Raw genomic sequence first — 20,265 nt, 5'->3', positions numbered from 1 at the left:
CAGTCAAGCCTTTTGGATAAGGCTGTTCCTACCTGCAGATGCATAGTCCCACACAGCGATAGCACCATACTTGTGCAGGAGGACAGATGTTTGAACTGTGTCCGTCAGGATGCCAGTAACGTTGGACGCTGCACTGAACGCACCAATCAGCTGACAGCCACATGACTGCCAGGCCTGGGGGAACAAAGTTTAAAGCAACATGGACAATGTCAGGACAGGACAGACCATGTACATATTTTTTAGCGCATGTACCCTAGCCTTTTTTCTGTGTGGACCCCTGCAAGGGACATAAATTTTTAGAGCTGAGTGATGTTTTCTAGCTCGGTGATCTGACACCAGAGTGAAACAATCAGTTTGTATATACAATCAGTTTTCCAACATTGACATTGAAAATATAAGTGTCATCATGCACGTTTTACTTTGTTAAACTGTATTGGATCACATGTTGAATCACTAGAAATTGTCAAAGTCTAAAAAAAAGAAAAGAAAAAAAAGATAATCCCTACTTACCAAATGCTATTTTTTTTAAGACTGAAACAGGACACACAAAAAATTTTTTTCCTAGGCCTAAACCTAGGTTAAATTGCCTTACCTGTTGTAGAAACAGGGCTCTGTATTAGACATACATTTTGGAAAAAATTGTGTTATCTAATTTGTATATCCAGGATCAGTATTGTAACTATGTCAGATGATATTCTAAAATTCATACCTTGAGCTTAGCTTCCAGGTCTTCAAGATCAAGCAGCCCTTTGTTGGTCTCTGCAATTCGCATCACCTGCAAAGACAAGAATTGAAAATTTTTACTGGAAAGACATTTGCTTGGGAACAAAATTAATATAACAGTATTTCATCTCAATCCTCATTCCAAAATGGACAGTTCCAAATCAATCTTTTCCATGTAGTGCTCTTCAATATCATTAGTGTTTTCCAAAATGGACTGTTCCATAATCAACCTTTCCCATGTACTATGATGTACTGCTCGTCAATACCCCTAAGTAGTCTCCAAATTGGAGACTATACTTGGGGGTATTGACAAGCACTACCCAAACAGTACTTTGCAGTAAAATATTCTCAAAATGCCATACAGTGCTTTTCAGTAAAATGTTCTCGAAAACCACATACAGTGCTATTCAGTAACAAGTATTCTCAAAACCCCCATGTAGTCCTCCAAACCCCCAAACGGTGGTTCCAATGATCACCCCATCATTAATGAATTAAATGTTCACACTTTTGACACTTACCCTGGATCCAATTTCCCTCCATGGCAGCAGATTAGAATGATGCTCAAAGGGGCCAACAAACACAACCTGGCAAACAATAGGAATGGAAAAAAATTGTAATAATATTATTGCTTGATACGAAATTTCCTGTATACATGAAGTTAAGAAGGGGAGAGCCTGGCACATGACTTTGTGTAGACAGCCTGCACACTACTTTGGCCTCTCCATAGCCCATACTACAATAGAAAAATCATTCATATATTGATAGACACTAAGACAGCTAGTTTTAAGTCACTTCAAAGCTATATTCTACAATGATTAAAAAATTGAATCCTATATAGTAGCCAGCGTGCAAGGATCAGGGCCTAAGTGAGGGGGCCTGTGGAATAATTTACCTGGCATGTTGGCCCTGGAGCTGAGAACCTGGCCTGTGTAAGGCCTGGAAACAGTCTGGTTCACAGACTATATTATACAGAATACAACACGGTGTATTCCGTATCGCCCGAGGTACCAGCCCGACCGCGGGTCGGATCTGATTCGCGTGAGGGCTGGGAGTCTGGGACCGAGGGTGATGCGGAATACACTGTGTTGTATTTTATTTGTGTCATACTCACCTGAGAAAACAGACATTTCAATGCGAAATGTGCCAAAATTTGGTGTATCTAAACAAAAGGTGTAACGGTGTCAATTCCAACATCCAAATTCGGTGTTCGAGGTTTTGAAAGCGGTGCATGCGGTTAGGGCAAAACGCGTTCGAATCGTTCTATGGAACATTTGGAATCCCGGGCCGTACGCGTTAAGAATCCCCGGGCCGTACTGCTAGTTATCACATGGGCCGGAACACCCGTATCGAACGTAATCGCGGCCAGGGTATGACATAAATATATACATGTATGCATCACACCTGTGTGATATATATGTACAAGTACAGTTTGTTTATTAAGGCAACACCAATTTAATTTCTTGGTTAACGGATTTTTCTAGAAAAATAATGGAGCGGGCGGGCGAAGAAAAAATAAAAATAAAAACAGGCCTAGGCATCGTATTATGGCCCAAAATGGTACGATAGGAGCCATGAAGTCAACACACCAGGCTGGTTCAAAATTTAAACAATGAATTAAATTTTTTGAACTTTTAATGATACCATTGCATTGAAAGATGGAATAACTGTAACAACTAGGATGAAAAGGACTGTTTTCAACTGTTCAGGGCAAAATATGAGCATTTTGCAGTTGATTCTGCATTTTTATTTTTATTTGCAAATCAGAAAAAAATGAAGCGGCGAATCCGTTAACCAAGAAATTAAATTGGTGTGGCCTAATTTTGTTTAAGTTCTCACCGGAGGTTCCTTCATGTGCAGAGAGTGGATGAGTTTGTGGATGGCTCCGGTACAGCCGCTGCCCACAAAGATGACAGCATCATGCTCACCTGCATTCACTGCATTACGGATGATGTCTCTGCCAGAAATATCATCAAATTGTGAAGGAAAAGTAAGGCCACAGCAAGTAAATTTTATGGATGACATCCTCAGCAGACTCCAAATCTTATGCGAGCAGGAAAAAAAAACAAGGCAGGCCGAAAAAAACAAGGTTCCTACATTTTAAAATTTTGGCTTAATCATTGTACAAAATGGTTTTAATTCAGTGGGAACATTACATATACAAAGCCAACATCACATATCACTGCATCAAAGTAAGAAACAAAATACTAGTATTAAATCAGAGCCTTTTCTTGTCTCCTCTCTTCATAGTTATCTGCCATCCACCTTGCGGCAAGGCAACAGACATCTTTGCCCATTTTCGGCATGTTGACCACTGTCAGAAGGCAACAAAATTTCTTGTTTTTTTTTTTTTCAACATCAGGCGAAAATTAATGCGCGCTCTGATGTCATCCATAAAAAATTAATTACTGTGATCTAATCACCAGTCCTCTGCAGATGAATATACCTGATAGGCCATAATTCCTTCTTCTTAAATTTCAGTCTTAAATGAAATCATTTCATCCTACAGCTGCCTTTATCACCAGACCTTCCTACTTTCAATTGTATTCAATAACATATTTATATTCACCAACTTATCCAATATCATACATGATTGTGTACTTACCTTGCTTCATGCCTGTACAGAGTTGTCTGTAGTGAAGTCACACTGGTGGTGGTATGAGTGTTTCCATAGACTGGCAAAACCTGATCTCGAATGTAGTCCTCAATGAAAGTCAGTGATCTGAGGGGAAAATAACGTTTCGGATGGTTCAATTTGTGTCTCTTCAGAGCCGTCAGAAAGTCAGAAAAGTTGGCTGAAGCAAATTTTAAAGTGTATTAATATCAAAAATCCAATTTCAAGGATATTTAGCTGTCAATGTATTTCTAGGTCTCGTTCATTTAGCGTTCATTTACTCAGTCAAGATATTTGATTCAGAGCTTGAAGCTCGACCTTTTTCTGCATACCTGCACCAAATTTTATGAGAATCCATCCATAGCTTCTTGAGTTATCATAATACACTACATACAAACAGTACCCACAAAATTGAACATAATTACAAAAACATGTACACGACGTGACTACTGTAAGTTATGCCGTGTTTTATCTTCGTACAAGCCAAGCACAATTTGGGTGGTCAATAGATTCAGTGCCAGTTGGCTTATTATATTTAATGAGGTGAATCATGACCTGGTGAGTCTGCACATTATAGTAATGACTGATTAGCGTCTTAATTTAAGGAGAAAATTATTGTGAGGCACGCTAGTACAGTTGGGACCGAGTTGCATTGTCAAAAACTCAACGCTTCAACAACTTCAGGGCCTGAAATACTGGGTGCATGTGCACTTTAGTGCACTCAAAATTAGAGCTGTGCGCCCAATTTTGTTCTGTGGGTGCACAAGTGCACCCAAATATTTTAAGAGGTTTACTTGTACTACATGTAATTACAAAGGTATTAAGTATATACATTTTTGTACTTCTACATGTAGCATATTCTTGTGACATTTAAGTGTCAGAAAAGTACGAAAATCTAGTTTGTTGTTGTACTTGTAGTATTTTTCTTTAGAAATGAAACACATTTAGTTTTTACTGATATTCTACTCAATTCTATTATTTTTTTTATATGGTGCACCTAAAAACAATTTTGTGCACCCAATTTTTTAGGTCGGGTGCACCAGTGCACCTATTCCCAAAATGAATTTCGAGCCCTGAGACTTGTATTCAGTGCTTTGAAATGAGAAAATGTTGGATCAGAATGTTAAAGCTGATTTCATAGGTGCACATGAGGTCGTTGACCCCAAGAATATTTAGTTTGGCAGCTTGCAGCTGCATGCTGTCCTTGAAAGGCATCTAATACTCAGCTTCATGCTAGAAACAAATTTTGAGACTTGTTGAAAGTTCATCTGTGTTGGTAGAAATCATACACGTGACTCCGTGAGCAGTGGATCATAGGTTGCAGAAAGTAAGAATCTTGGACACAGAACCGGACTTCTTTGAAAGAGGTATTAAAGAGGCCATCTACACCAGGGCATTACAACCATCCCTCAACAGAGACGGGGGGCGCCACAGACTTTCTGCAACCTATGATCCACTGCTCACGGAGTCACGTGTGTTATCTGCGTGACGTAACAGAAGCGGTGGATTGCTCACTCCTTGACAAAGACTGGAGTTGTACAGTCCAATTTGTTGTGTTGGAAATTGCAGTTTAAACTTGGTTCATAAAAATTTAGAAACTGACAATAATCAGAGTATGAGCCATGCTTGTTGTAGATTAATCAACAACCTGAAGTTCCAGAAAGAGTATTTCAGTATTTTTTTTTAATGTTTTTTTTACCTTGTAAGCATTACATGAAGGTCATTTTGTTCAGGACACATCTGGTCAAGGTTAAGTAAGAAAATAACCTTTAAAGAACACCAAAACTGCCCTTTGAGATAAAGAATTGAGGGCCGGAGTAGAAAAAAATGTACACTACTCTCTAAATATGATAAATCATATATGGCACAATAATTGAGGATTAGGCAAATTGTACTTACCATGAAGGATAATCCCAATTATACCTCACACGAACTATTTGGGTATATCATTTACCTTATGCAGTATTTCCTATGCTTATCGCTAGGTGGCGCACGTGTACAAAGCTCTAATCGCAAAGCATCACGGGATATCATGACGTAATGACATTGTTCGCCGCCATTTGACGACGTGCGAGAAAAAAGTCTGTGCTGTTCACCACGGGTGGGCATTTTCAGCTACCTGGAAGCTGAAGAACAGCAAGGGTGGGAAGATATACCCAAATAGTTCGTGTGAGGTATAATTGGGATTATCCTTCATGGTAAGTACAATTTGCCTAATCCTCAATTATACCTGCACACTCCCTATTTGGGTATATCATTTACCTTATGCAGACTTCAGAGCCGTGGACAGCACAGCCTGGCCAAACGTGTGTTGGTTGTTGTCCCTCCTGTAGTACTTCAGGAAGGTAGACTCTCGTGACCAGTCCGCTGCCTTCATGATGCTATGTAGAGACACCCCGGCAGCTGCAGCAGCTGAAGTGGACGCTCCCCGAGTGGAGTGAGCTGAGAAAGTTGCTGTGTCAACACCTGCCGTGCCTAACACTGACTTAACCCACCTGGCCAGGGTCGCAGAACCAACTGGCCTGTGTGGTCTCCTGTACGATATGAACAACTTCTGCTCCCCCCCCCCTTCTTTCCGAAGGGAAGAAGTCCGCCTTAGATATTCCTTCAGGTATGTGAAGGCACACAAGCGCCTGTCCTGCGGGAAGGCCGCCCAAAAACACTTTCTGGCAGGTTTTCCTGGTCTAGAAGTTTTTAGCAGGGTAGGAATTGTCCAAGAAACACCGTTTCTACATTTTCTCATGAATCTCAAGTCGAGAGCCGCTAAGGTTTGACCTCTGTCGGCTGACACCAATGCCGCTAGTGTTACCAACTTATGAGACAATTGTTTCAAACTAAGACTATTAGCTGGGCAACAATGCAGAAGGTACTCTAGGACCCGACTGACGTCCCATGTTGAAACATATCTTGGACAAGGAGGACGTTTGTGAAACACACCTCTCATCAGTTTGGACACTAGAGGGTGACTACCCACATTACAATGGTCTACTGGTAAGTGTACAGACGAGATCGCAGAACGAGCCACCCCAATTGACATATAGCTGTAGTTCTGTCAGAACATCCATTCCAGATATTCTACTACGCTCTCTATAGAGCCGCAAACTGGATCAATCCTCCCTTCTATCACACCAGCTGGCCCACTGAGCCCATGCTGACTGATACTGTCTAGAAGTACTTTCCCTCCAAGCCGAGAGGATGAGGTCTGAAGCCCCTGCCGAAAGGCCCCGATCCTGCAACTGTCGCCTGATATTGGCCACGCGGCAAGCATCAGATCTGGCAACAGCGGATGGGGTCTCCTGTTGTGCGGCAGGAACAGCAGATCCCAGCTCTGTGGCAGGAGAACCGGACTCTCGAACAACATGTTCAACACCTTGGGGTACCAAGCCTGAGACTTCCAAACTGGAGCTATCAAAATCACTGTTGCTACGTCTGACTGGACCTTTCTCAGTACCTTGAACACTAGGCTGAAGCGGGGAAAGGCATGCGCTAGCCCCAGGTTGCCTCAGTGAATGTTTAGAGCATCCACTGCCATGGCCTCTGGTTCTGGGTGCCAAGAGACATACTCCTCCAGCTGAGCATTCAGACGAGACGCAAACAGATCTACTGTCAATGCATTGCCTGTCCAATTGTTCAATGACAGGAAAACTGAGCGGTTCAGTTGCCACTCGACCTTGTCCAGAAAAACCCGCGAACACCTGTCCGCTAGGGTGTTTGTCAATCCGGGAACGTGAGTTGCAGACAACATCAGGCCTCTTTCCAAGGCCCACGACCACATCTCCAGGGCCAAGGCTGCCAGATCTGGCGACCTTGTTCCCCCCATGTGATTCACATATGCAACGGCTGTTGTGTTGTCCAGCCTTAGCAGAACATGCTGAGTATCCGCGCTCACAAAGCTTCTTAGCGCCAGGAAGGCCGCTTTCAACTCTAGCCAATTGATGTGCATGCGCGCTTCCGTCTGTGACCAGCGCCCGCCTGTCTCCTGACCATTGCAATGCGCGCCCCATCCCTCCAGTGAGGCATCCGTGCAAATTGTCAGGTCTGACGGAACAAAGACTCGGCGACCGTTTACTTCGCGCACATGACTGATCCACCACTGTGGATCTTTTGCTGCATCTGGGGTTAGACTGACTGAAGAGTCGAATTTTCCCGGCTTCTTTATGCCGAAATTGAGAAGCTGTTGCAGAGCCCGGAAATGTAAGGGCCCGGGAAGAATGGCTTGCTTGGTGGACTCTAACAGCCCCACCACGCTGGCTAGCTGCCTGGTTCCTATCACCTCCTGTTCTAGAAGTGATTGGCAAGAACTCACTACCTTGTCTAACTTGTCTTCTGGTAGGTAAATTGTCAAAGTACGAGAATCGAGAACAAGGCCTAGGAAGGTCGCTACCTGAGACGGTATCAACTGCGACTTTTCCAGGTTGAGAACAAAACCGAGTTGCTCTAGAAGCTCTCTGGCTATAGCAATGTGCTCTAAGCACTGTTCCCTCGACCTTGCAATGATCAGTAAGTCGTCTAGGAAAATTACTATTAACAATCCTTGTCTCCTTAGAATGGCCACAATCGGTCGCAAAACCTTGGTAAATACCCTCGGCGCCGACGTCAGACCGAAGGGAAGACACTGAAATTCCCAAAGAACTCCTCTCCACGAAAAACGAAGGAATTTTCGATCGCTCTGAGCTATTGGGATGGTAAAGTACGCATCCTTTAGATCTATAGTTGCTAGAAAATCTCCTTTTTTCCACAACTCTTTGACTAGGTTTATCCCTTCGAACTTGCAAGTACGTTTCAGAACAAACTTGTTTAAAGACTTTAGGTTTATAACCGGTCTCCAGCCTCCCCGAGCTTTCGGGACTAGAAAAATCGTAGAAACATATTGGCCCTCGCAGGGCTCCACCTGGACCACTGCACCTTTCTCCAACATACTGTGCACTTCCTCGTCTACAACCTTTGCTCTGTCCTCCCCAGATATATTTGTGACCGGCTGAACGAACTGAACTGGAGTGGACTCCCATTCTATACGGTAACCCCGAACTGTTTGCAAAAGCCATCTGTCTGTTGAAATCTGTGAGTTTGAGGAGTACTTGTTGTAGCTATAGTTAAACTTTGAACGGTTGGACTGAAACCTGTCCCTAGCCCTAGAAGTGCTCGAAGGGGCTGGCTTATAAGCCTTACTCAAAGTGCGTCTAGCCTGATCGGCTGAATTAACCTTCTCCAAAAAGGTGTCTCCAAACAAGTATTTGGAACAACCAGTGGGCAAGTCGGTCTTAAAAACATGCTTCATTTCCTGTTTCATGTCCCTGCCGCACAATTCACGTCTGTACTGAGTCATAGTAGAGGAAGCTGAACCCAAAAAGACCAATGACGATTCTATCGCTTTGCACACAGCATTTGGGTTCAGGGGATGGTCCGAACCCTTAACTGCCGCTAAAAGCTCCACCAGAGGGTTAGCAGCCATGAGCATCTTATCCTGACAATCACTAAAATTCTTATCCGTGTTGACGGTGTCGTGCTTAATCATATTCGCCACTACTGGGTCTAGAATGGGTGCCCGAAGCGCTAACTCCACGCTAGGTGGAGTTGGAAAAGCTTCCTTCCTCTCCTTGAACTCCGCATACGTTAATTTGTGAGTAAAGACCTCACTCAAAAATGTAGCGACTTGCTCGGGAAGTTCAGATTCTTTCCCTTTCTTATCGTAAGGATTATCGAATGACAAGGAGTTACTAGTACCTTCATCAGAGTCCGAAATGGTGATTTCCCCCTCCTCCGAACACTCTTCCACTTCCGAACCTGGATGCTCACGCCCGGAGCCGACTACGCCGGCTCGGCTGGTCAACGCTACCGCCCCGTCAACGTCCCGAGGTTGGCGGGATGAACTGGACGCCTGAGGAAGTCCCAGGCTGGAACTGACCCACTGAAGAAAAGAGGCAGCGTCGAATCCAGGCGGGAAGGGTGTTCCTGGTGGAGGTGGGGGTGGAGGAGACTTTTCCCGACCAAGCTTCGGCATGGTCGGGGAGCCCAACTCCTCCGAGCCCGGAGGAAATTTGGGCCGGGGCAGCGGCAGCTCCGCGCCGTCTCCTTCCTTGGCCGATTTTCCCAGTGCCAACGCCGAAGGGGCATTTCGCTCACCAAGCGGCGGAATGAGGTTGGAGTTCTTCTCTTTTCCCTCCGAACCTCCAGCTGTAGGAGCGGGGACTTTTCGTTCACCCGACTCCTCTTCCTCCTGTCCGGAGGCAAGTGCAGGCACGCCTGTCTTTTCCACGGCCAGGAATTTTGCCTGCCTAGCGTTGGGAAACTGAACACTTCTCTTGCCATTCCGACCTGTCTGGTCCTCCGAAAGGCTACCTGAATCGCCCCCGTGGGCAGAAGACTTCGTTTTATCCTTCTTTTTGGGCATAACGCCGAAAGAAAATCCGAAAAAATAAGGAGTAGGGAAACAACGTGCACCCCTTCGCGTTCGCACAAGGAAAATGGCGGCGAACAATGTCATTACGTCATGATATCCCGTGATGCTTTGCGATTAGAGCTTTGTACACGTGCGCCACCTAGCGATAAGCATAGGAAATACTGCATAAGGTAAATGATATACCCAAATAGGGAGTGTGCAGGTATAATTGCCATGAACATTATAAAACCTAAATCGACCTCTACCAATTTACTGTGACGGTTGCCTTTTTTGTACGATACATGCATGATTATTCAGTGTTCAAAATACCTGGTTGCCCAGTTGCCCCGGGCAACCAAATTTTACTTGGGGCAACCTATTTTTGAACCTAAGTTAAGCCCAGTGTGCAAATCATGCCCACTTGGCTTGCACCACTGTATCTGGCAGATGCTTTTTAATTTTAGGTACTAATGGCTATTATATTATATATATTATACTAGTATCAGTTAACTAAGGCCACACCAATTTAATTTGTTGGTTCTCGGATTCGCCTCTTCGTTTTTTTCTGATTTGCAACAAAAAAAAATTGATTCTGGTCCTGAATCAACTGAAAAAAATGCTCATGTTTTGCCCCCCAACAGTTGAGGAAAGTCCTTTTCTTCCTACAAATGTAGTTGTTACAGTTTTCTCATCTATCATTGCAGTGGTTTGATTAAAAGTTCAAAATTCAATGTTTAAATTTTAACCCAGCCTTTTGTGTTGACTTCATGGCTCATTTTGTAGCATTTAAGCCTATAATAGGATGCCTAGACCTGTTTTTATTTTTATTTTTTTTCGCCCTGTCGCTTCATATTCTTTCTGAAAAAATCCGAGAACCAACAAATTAAATTGGTGTGGCCTAAAGGCTGTTAGAAATATTGTCAAAGGCTTGTAAGTATGTATGTAACATTACTTAATTTGAGGAAAGTAGTAACTTATAGGTGGGGCAACCTAAAATTCTGATGGGCAATGTAATTTTTGCCATAGGCTGCCATACGGCCCATAGGCAACCTGGTTCAAAAAAGTATTTTGTACACTGTTATTCCAAAACTGCCCTCAGTTTGGTGAGTGTATTGAATTGGGTGGGCCGGCTACTCTCATCTGCCAAATAAACATACGGGTACGTTTATTTTTTTGGGCCCAAACATCCACCCAGTACGTTCTTATTTTGCACAGTACGTTTATTAATTTTTTGAAAACCAGTAATTTTTTTCAACTTCGTGTGAAAAAAATTGACAAATCATCGACGTGAAGACGTTTATAAACGCATATTGTAGCGAGAAACTTTCGGGCCGGTTTTTGCAATCACCGCGTGCATAAATTCGTCTGAATGTTCTATTGTCATGGGTGGTGCTTATCAAAATACAAAATATTAAATGCTCATTTTTATTGTCTATTTAAATTCCTAATTGCAAATAACAGTTAAAGATTTGTGCATATATCAGTAAGGGTGCATTTTAGTACAAGAGACACAGGTTACCCGTCAATTTTGGTAATTTTCCGGGGGGTACGTTTATTCCGGGGGTATGTTTATTTGATTTTGAAGATTTGTCCGGGGGGTACGTTTATTCCGGGGGGTATGTTTATTCGGCAGATGAGAGTACTTTCTCTTCACAGCCAAGGGCTGACTTGTTGGGAGCTTACAATTATTGGGGCTAAATCGCAAGGGTCTAGAGCGGCCATTCAGCACTAACTCAGGTGACCTCAATACGACCCCAGGTGTGGCCATAGGACTGTAAGGTTTGAACCACTCACACTGGGAATGTCAAACTCTTTTTTATAAGTGTGGTGGGTTCTTTAACATTGTGTGGGGTGTTGCTCTCCCAAACACAGGACCTCCTATCCAAGGGACGTCCCTAACTGAAGCTAGGTTAACACCTGAGCAAAGTGAGGAAAGTTATGTAAAGTGCCTTTCCCAAGGGCAGAAGATCGGTGGCATTGGGCTGGATTCAAGGTCTCATGTATCGCTCCAATATGCTCTGTTTTGGGAATCATGGGGTTTGTGTCTTGTCCTGAATTTCTCTCAATTCTTTTCCGGAATTATAATTACCAAAATTAATACACCTACAAATTACCAAGACAATCCATCTACATTTATAGCCATCAGTATCATGTTTACAAACAGATACGAAACCCACACGCTACCGAAAACATAACCTTGTTGGTGAAGGTAATAACTAAAAGCTAAATTCACCCGAGGTCCAGTCCAAAGTGACCTTCCTCCCCTCAGTTTCCCCCCAGCTGTAAGTCTGTCCTTCTGACACAGTTTGCAGAGGTTATCTCAGTACAAGGGCAGAGTTTGAATGCTCCCATTGTTGCCGTGAGTCCAGACCTAATCACCAGGCTCCTGTCAGTGTACATTCTTTGGGTCAGGCATGTTTCCTTCAAGGCTAGAGACTGTCCCTATTAGACTCAAGGACACCTGGAGTAGTTCCAACTGGCAACTCTCCCAGAACCCTGGCCTGATCATAGCACCAACGGACACCTCAAGACCTGATTATGTCAGTCTTTACAATGGTCATTGTGGGTAGCTCAATATAAGCTCAAAGGTCCACTTTTTGGTCCACTTTTTATGTTAAAGTCCACTTTTTGGTCCACGTTTTATGTAAAGGTCCAAGATTTTTCTTGAAAAGATAGACTGGAATCGTAGAAAAACTGCTCCCTTTGTCATTGAATAAAAAGTTATCTCTTAGGCCACACCAATTTGATTTCTTGGTTAACGGATTTTTCTAGAAAAATAATGGAGCGGGCGGGCGAAAAAAAATAAAAAATAAAAACAGGCCTAGGCATCGTATTATGGCCCAAAATGGTACGATAGGAGCCATGAAGTCACCACACCAGGCTGGTTCAAAATTTAAACAATGAATTTTGAACTTTTAATGATACCACTGCATTGAAAGATGGAATGGCTGTAACAACTAGGATGAAAAGGTCTGTTTTCAACTGTTCAGGGCAAAAAATGAGCATTTTGCAGTTGATTCTGGATTTTTATTTTTATTTGCAAATCAGAAAAAAATGGAGCGGCGAATCCGTTAACCAAGAAATTAAATTGGTGTGGCCTTATTTTTTCTTGGAAATCCTCTCAAAAATGCACAAAATGCCATTTTAGAAGGTTCATTTTTCAAGACCTTCAGCGCTCGCTGGTCCCTCAAGCAGTGGGAAGAACCCCCCATTCAAAATCCTGGCTACGGGCATGATCTGTATCTAGGTATACATGTAGTCGATATTACCGCCATTCAGTGTAACACACCAGCTTCTCAGGCACACAGCGCATGTTACACCCAATGTTTGTAGTACATTATATTGCAGGAGTTGTTGGATGGGATGGGAATGGGAATAGTTGGATGGGAATAGTTGGATGGGAACGATGGAATTATCCTCTAAATTGATATGAACGAATGAACTTATCTATGATTCCAGGAAGCCTAGAAAAAAACATTGTTTCCTGTTTCTCGACCGACCCTAGAAAAACTGCCGACCCTAGCCTTTTTTGTGGCTGAGGACCACTACAAGGGATATAATTTTTTTTGACTTGATCAGCCTTTTCTAGCTCCATGATATGACACCCGAGTGATGAAACATTGTACAATCGGTTTCCCAACATAAACATTGAAAATGTGTTCTCATGGCAGTCATGCAAGCTTTACTATGTTTCTGTATTGTATAGTTGGATCACTAGAGATTGCCAAGGTCTAAAAAAACAAGAAATAAGAAAGAAAGATAATCCCTACCTACCAACGTTAACTTTTTCAAGACCGAAACAGGAAGCACAACATTTTGTTTCCTATACATGAACATAGCCTAAACAACCCCAGTTTGGCAAAGGTCAGACACACTTTTGAGATTTGGAAAAGTTTTAAAACTGTGTACATTCCGAGTATTTGGGGCTTTATTTTAGCAACCACAGCCTCTGTTTGCCCCCAGGCCAAGGTCAGGGTGTAATTGATAACATTACAATCTCCTGAGCTGTCACAATACGCCCTCGTGTGCTTAATTTCTGCCTGATGGCATCTGACATTTGACTGGAACAGTTTAATTTGCAGTGGTAGAAATGTCAAATTTAATCTGCATGGGGATAGAAGCAGGCTTATAGCTGGGGGGCGTCTGGGCGTCTTTATGACGCCTTTTACTCAAGATAATAAGAAATTGGATGCCCTATATACTTTTTGGTGAGATGCCCTATTTTTCTACCTTAGGCCACACCGATTTAAGTTTATGGATGACATCCTCCGAAGACCCCCAAACTAGTGCGCGCGGGCGAATTAAAAAAAACCACGGGAATACAAAGCTGGTACAAATGTGACTTTGTGAATATACAGCAGTACATAGCGATGTATACGACATGCCAGCAAATGCTGCCTTTTTGCGGAATTTATGAATCGGCGCTGTACGCATTACTGAGTTCTTGAGTTGTGGAGCTTCGGTAGCCTGGGTGCCCGGCTCAGTATTGTTGCTAACTACCATGGACTACCCAGGCTTAGAGCCAGGAATTTCCCATGCAAAATAGCATAATTTGAGTTTAGAAAACCATAAATTAAACTAAATTATGTTAATTACGATCTTGGGTCCATATTCAATAAAACAAATCCCCCTAAAATACATCAACATAATTTACTCTACATATTTCATGGAGGTATGACATCTCTGAATTCTTGTTGCTTTTTGAAATCTCCAGTTTGTCACATACTTGAATATATGATTTATAGAATGCAGCTAATTTATCCACTTTCCCAAGTTAGCTCCATAGATTTCCATGGCATCTAATTAAATAATGAAATTTAATGGAGGCATGACATCCTAGACTTCTAGTTAAGAGCAATGAAGTAGAAGTTTCAAAGAACAAGATTCAGCCAGTGTCAGTCCACAGACATAGTACATATGTCTCCCCTGGCCTTGATCACACCTAAAGCATTCCTCCCTGTTCTCTGTACACATTTTCTCAATACCTTCTGCCATGACTATAATCTTGCTCAGGCCTAGGGAAAAAAATGTTGTGTTTCCTGTTTCCCGACCGACCCTAGTGTTTTTTTTTTTGTCCCTGCAACTTCGTTGGACATGAATTTTTTGAGCTGATCGACGATTTCTAGCTCCATGATATGGCACCTGAGATGTTGTATCATCAGTTTTCCTATATATTGACAAGTACTAGTACCCTCATGCAAGTTCTACATTAAATTTGTTAAACTGTGTTGCATAATTTGGATCACAAGAAATCGGGAATTTGAAATTCTAATAACAAAAAAGAAAAAGAAGTCAGATAATCCCTATAGCTACCTTTCCCATCCTCTGAATCTCTGATAACCACAAATGCTGAGCCATGAAGTCAACATACCAGGCTGGTTTATACATGTAAGTATCTGATTCTAAACAATGAATCTTAATTTTTTTATAAAACCAATACTACGTGTATTGGAATTTGGATAGATCAAGGACATTGTAACAACTTAGAAGACAAGGACCTTTTTCAACTGTTTGGGCCAAAATATGAGCATTTTGGAGTGAATTCAAGACCTGAATGTTTTTGTTTTTCTTTTTCCAATTAGAAAAAAATGAAGCGGGAGAATCCAAGAACCATTTAATTAAATTTGTGAGGCCCAATTTTTTGTTTGCAGGCTGCATGTATATGGGTTTTGTTACCATGAGCAACAACTTTGTTTTGTTAGTATTAGTTATGAGATACATTTTTTACATGTATGCAATGTCTTTCTTAGATACCTTATATACATGAGCCATGTACTGTGCACATGTTTAGGCCACACCACCTTAATTTTATGGATGACATACGTGCGGCGCGCGTGCATTGATTTTCTCCTGTTCTAAAAAAAAAAAAAGATTACGTCCTCCGAGTCCGAGGCTCTGGCCTGGTTCTAGGCCTGGGTAGTCAGCGGCAATACGGAGCCGGATGGCACCCAGGCTGCCGAAGCTTCATGACTCAAGAACTCAGTACAATATACGTACAGTGCCGATTCATAAATTGCTCAAAAAGCCAGCATGTGCCGGCTTGTCGTATAAGTCGCTATGTACTGCCAAATTCACAATACCAGCTTTGTATTCGTGTGGTTTAGCAGCATTTTTATTTTTGGCCAGAATTTTTTTTTTCGCCCACGTGCACTAGTTTGGGGGTCTTTAGAGGATGTCATCCATAAAATTAAGTCAGTGTGGCCTTTGTATGCTTATACAAGGGACACTTTAAAATCTGTGTCTCTGTCTGTCATGTTTTTTTTTGTAAGAAGACTTAGCTAGTAGTAGTAGTACATTCTATGTGTACCACTTTTCCTTGGTCCCTACATGTATGTACACATGTGGTGGTTTTAGATCAGGTTTACTGTAGTTAGTATATGCCATGTAGAGGGAACTGTTTGTTTCAGTATCTACATTGTGTCACGTTAACCAACTTTAATCATCCAGGACTCTGACTGACCTCATGTTAACAACAACTTCCTGCTCGCACGCCAAAAGGATTGAATTGATGTCATCCGATGACGTCAAGAATTCTGATATCACGCCGCTTTTCCTTCAACGATTACCCTCCTTTCGTTCATGTGACCGAATGACTTCCAGAAACAACAGGCCGGGCCGCAAGTTCAAGGCTAGGCAGTAATCTCAAGCACCAGGAATTCCCTGTGCTGCCTGGTCCACGCAAGTAGAAACCTACAGGGGCTGGTTGCCATGGGTGAAGGTAAATACATCTCCCATCTACCAAACCACAGGGAGTCTGCACAAGTTCAAGTCAGGAAATTCTATCTGGCTCTTGACCAGTTCCCCAACACAACACGGGCCAACAGGCATGGGTCTGCTGTACAGATATCAAAACAAAAACTTCAACTTAACTCAGAGACTCTATCAACAATCTGCAAGAAAAATTTCAGTTGTGTCTATGAAGTTCATGATGAGGGAGATTATGGCATAGGAAAAAAATGTTGTGTTTCCTGTTTCAGTCCTGAAAAAATTAGGGTTGGTAGGTGCAGATTATCTTTCTTTTTTTTTATTTTCTTTAGACTTTGGCGATCTCTATATAGTGATCGAACTGTAGTACAATACAGTTTAACGAAGTAAAACTTGCAAGAGGGCATCCGTTTCATCGGGTTAGTAAGTCACTGAGTAAAGAGACTCTTTCAGTCTTTGTAGACAACCATGTCTTTCATTCAGCCATCGTTTCAGTGACTACAGTAGTGACTCCAGTGCTGCAGTGCAATGTGAAGTGAGGAAGGTGACAGGCGGTCACCGAAACATTGGCTGAATAAAAAAAATCGGTTGTGTAAAAAGAGTCCCTTTCCTCCTTTGCAAAGGTAACACTGAACTTACCTGCACCAAACAAGTTTTACCTGCATCACTCAGAATTTAAGAAGTATGGATCATCATAGTAAAACTGTTCAGAAACCATTGCCAAAAATTGTTTCTTTACTCTCATGTCCCTAATAAACATACCCCCCGGAATAAACATACCCCCCGGACAAATCGTCAAAGTCTAATAAACATACCCTCCGGAATAAACGTACCCCCCGGAAAATGACCAAATTGACAGGTGAACTGTGTGTCTTTGATACTAAAATGTGCTCTTTATTTCAGTACCAATATATTGGCAAATCTTTCACTGTTACATTTAATTAGTGAGTATATATCACTTTAATTAATGAGTATATATATATTGTACTTGTTTTGGGGAAATACAAAATCCATAGGAGAAGCTATTGCATTTTACACTTCTGAAATGCACTTTGCTAAGCCTTCTCCTGCAACTTGAGTTGAAAATCTGACTAACTTAAGAGATAGAAAATCAAGCCCAATTAAGTACAAATATAGGGGTTTAATGAGTATATCTACAACAAAATCCATTTCAACATAATAATTATTTGGTATGGTACATTGTCTAGTCTGGTCAAAGTCTGGATTCTGAAGAAGAAAAACTTCTGAAGAAAAAAACTTTTGAAGAAAAAAATATTATTCAGCATAAAATTTTGATTGGTTTCCATCTCATTGTTTTTTTAAAAATCGATAATGTGATTGTATCAATTTTAAACGCCCTAAAATTAGCTAAATCGGCGCTTTTACGGTGATTGCGCAATATGGGTGCCCTATGACCTTTGACTTTTTACGGGTCATGCTGCTCAGGCGCTAGGCGCCCTCCCCACGTCGGCCGTCCGTCTTGTGGGCAAATTTCTACTTTTTTAGGGGTTTCGGGACCTAAAAACTAACACCAGAGGGAAAATAAACCACATACGTTTTTTCATGGTAAATATCGCTAAAATGGACCAGGCATTTTTCTGCCGCGTTAACGATTTTGACAAGGACTTGCGGCCGCCATGTGCTAAATACGTCGATTAGCTACTCGCCTTCCCCTTCGGTTTTGTGGGCAAATTTTTGCTTTTTCAGACGTTTTGGGACTTAAAAAAGGAAAGCAGGCGAAAAATAAATAATATACATTATATTCATGGGAAATGCCGCTATCATGGACCAAATATTTATCTGTGACGTGTTGCCGAATTTTGCGGCCGCCGGCCACTTGCTGATGGTGCGGTACGTACGGACAATTTTTCCCCAAAAAATTAATAAACGTACCGTCCCTAATAAGAATGTACCGGGTGGACGTTCGGGCCGAAAAAAATAAACGTACCGGTACGTTTAATCGGGACATCAGAGTAATTATATACTTCATAGGTGGTAACAGTCAATGCAGCATATGAAAATCCACATACACCTTCATGTATATAATATAAACCCAGTACATGGATGAGTGCAGGTTTGGTGCAGGTACATGTAGACATCAGAAATACCTGCACAGTTCCAATGATTTTGGAGCTGTGCAGTTCAAGAAGTTCAAGAAGTTTGCCCACATTACTGGTACCTTTCTTATGTACCTGCAACATAGACCCATACTGTGTTCTGCGACCACAACTCTTACCACCATGGTTCTCCTATTAGAGGGCCTGCATCAGTGCATGCCCTTTTTCGTAAGGCATAATCAGGCCTTTTTAGTCTTCGTAATCTGTAGGCAGCCACCCAAAATCATCATAATTCAAAATCAGTACATTTTTATAATAAATTTGCTCCACACACTTTCGTGGAACTGTCGCAAGGGCCTGTCATTCAGCGCCACCAGGTGACCTCAATACGACTTTCCCCGACCAAAGTTAGGTACCCATTCACACCTGGGTGGAGTGAGGAAACTTGTGTTAAGTGCCTTTCCCAAGGGCACAACGTCAGGGCGCATGTCCAGGGTACAACTCGGGATCAAACCCAGATCTCACCGCGCCGTTTCATAGTCGAACGCTCTTCCACTATGCCACCCTGCACCACATATCACTACACCCCCCATGCAGGCCCTCCTACATTGTATAACCTACTAGTAGTAGAGGTGTGTAGTCAGACGTTCCTGTCCAGTCTAGCCTTCCATAAGCCAGCTGCCAAATTGAAACTTGTTAATCTACGAGCCAGGGCATTTGCAGCCTATAAGTTGCATAACCTGTTTATTCGTACCTCTAGAGGAAGACCCTAAGCAACACACAAGTGCACGCACACACACACACACAGACACACGCACACATACACACACACACACACACACACACATACATTTTGTACACACACACACACAGACACACGCACACATACACACACACACACACACACACACATACATTTTGTACAAACACACACACACACACACACACACACAAATAATGGTTGCGATTTAAAAGCTCTCACCTTCCAGAAGCTGTGTAGTCGCAGTAGGTAACTGTAATATCAATGATAAAATATGGTCAGATTGGGCATTATGTATAATAACTAGCCTGGGTGCCTTGTTTTCCATTGAAGTCGGAAGCCAGTGTATATATACAAATTCGCAAAAGCGGTTTTCTGAGTCGCTACGGCTACTGAACCCCGGTAAACATATAGGTTGGAACCCAGGCTAATGTACGATATAGAAAATGCAAAAAATCGCAGGAAAATATGACAAATCCCACGTAACGTGGACGTGCCGGTACCTTGACGTGGGCCGAACGGGCCGGCGAACACCCTGTCCCGCCCGATCACGCTCTCGTCCACGTATCTCATGAGTTTGTGGCGATCCTCGGACTTCATTCTGCTGTGTGCGGTCGGCACGGGTCTGTCTGCACCAGTAGGTAGTCGGTAGAACGTGCGGCTTGCATGTGGCAGGGTAACCCGTCGTCTGCCCCTGAGGGTCGCCATCTTAGCTTTATATAGGCCAGGGGGTTTCTACGAGGGCCTGCAAGGGGGCGTAGTGATTACGAATTACGCAAAATTTTCGCCGCCGATTACGAATTACGAAAAATTCTCAGAGCAAAAAAGCGTTACGGCTATTATAAATGTACTGATTATGAATTACGATGTTTTTGGGTGACTGCCTTACGGATCACGAAGACTATTGGTAAAAGGCCTTACGGAAAAAAACATGCAGACCCTCTAAAATTAGCGCAGGGACTTCTAGTAGCGCGTGCGCGTAGGAAGCGCTACATTTACAGGTTTGCAGTGAATACCGGAATGTATTGCA

General features: G+C 42.5%; 1 protein-coding gene across 1 annotated transcript in view; it reads right to left on the bottom strand.

The window, feature by feature from the left end:
- LOC109487062 overlaps positions 1-20,049 on the bottom strand; it is a 40,437-nt gene extending 20,388 nt beyond the window's left edge. Inside the window, exons 1-7 of the mRNA XM_019791014.1 lie at positions 19,739-20,049; positions 19,458-19,488; positions 3,326-3,442; positions 2,560-2,677; positions 1,242-1,307; positions 710-775; positions 33-174 (exon numbers count right to left, since the gene is read on the bottom strand). Of these exons, the coding sequence (XP_019646573.1) occupies positions 33-174; positions 710-775; positions 1,242-1,307; positions 2,560-2,677; positions 3,326-3,442; positions 19,458-19,488; positions 19,739-19,943 (745 nt within the window). The 5' untranslated portion in view covers positions 19,944-20,049. The remainder of the gene's footprint in view (positions 1-32; positions 175-709; positions 776-1,241; positions 1,308-2,559; positions 2,678-3,325; positions 3,443-19,457; positions 19,489-19,738) is intronic.
- Positions 20,050-20,265: the final 216 nt, after the last annotated feature.

The sequence above is a fragment of the Branchiostoma belcheri genome, unplaced genomic scaffold, assembly GCF_001625305.1.
Source record: "Branchiostoma belcheri isolate BF01 breed outbred unplaced genomic scaffold, Haploidv18h27 scaffold85, whole genome shotgun sequence".
In the NCBI taxonomy this organism is placed as follows: domain Eukaryota; kingdom Metazoa; phylum Chordata; class Leptocardii; order Amphioxiformes; family Branchiostomatidae; genus Branchiostoma; species Branchiostoma belcheri.
Note: the sequence above shows the minus strand (reverse complement) of the source record. Positions and strands in the feature narration are given on the sequence as shown.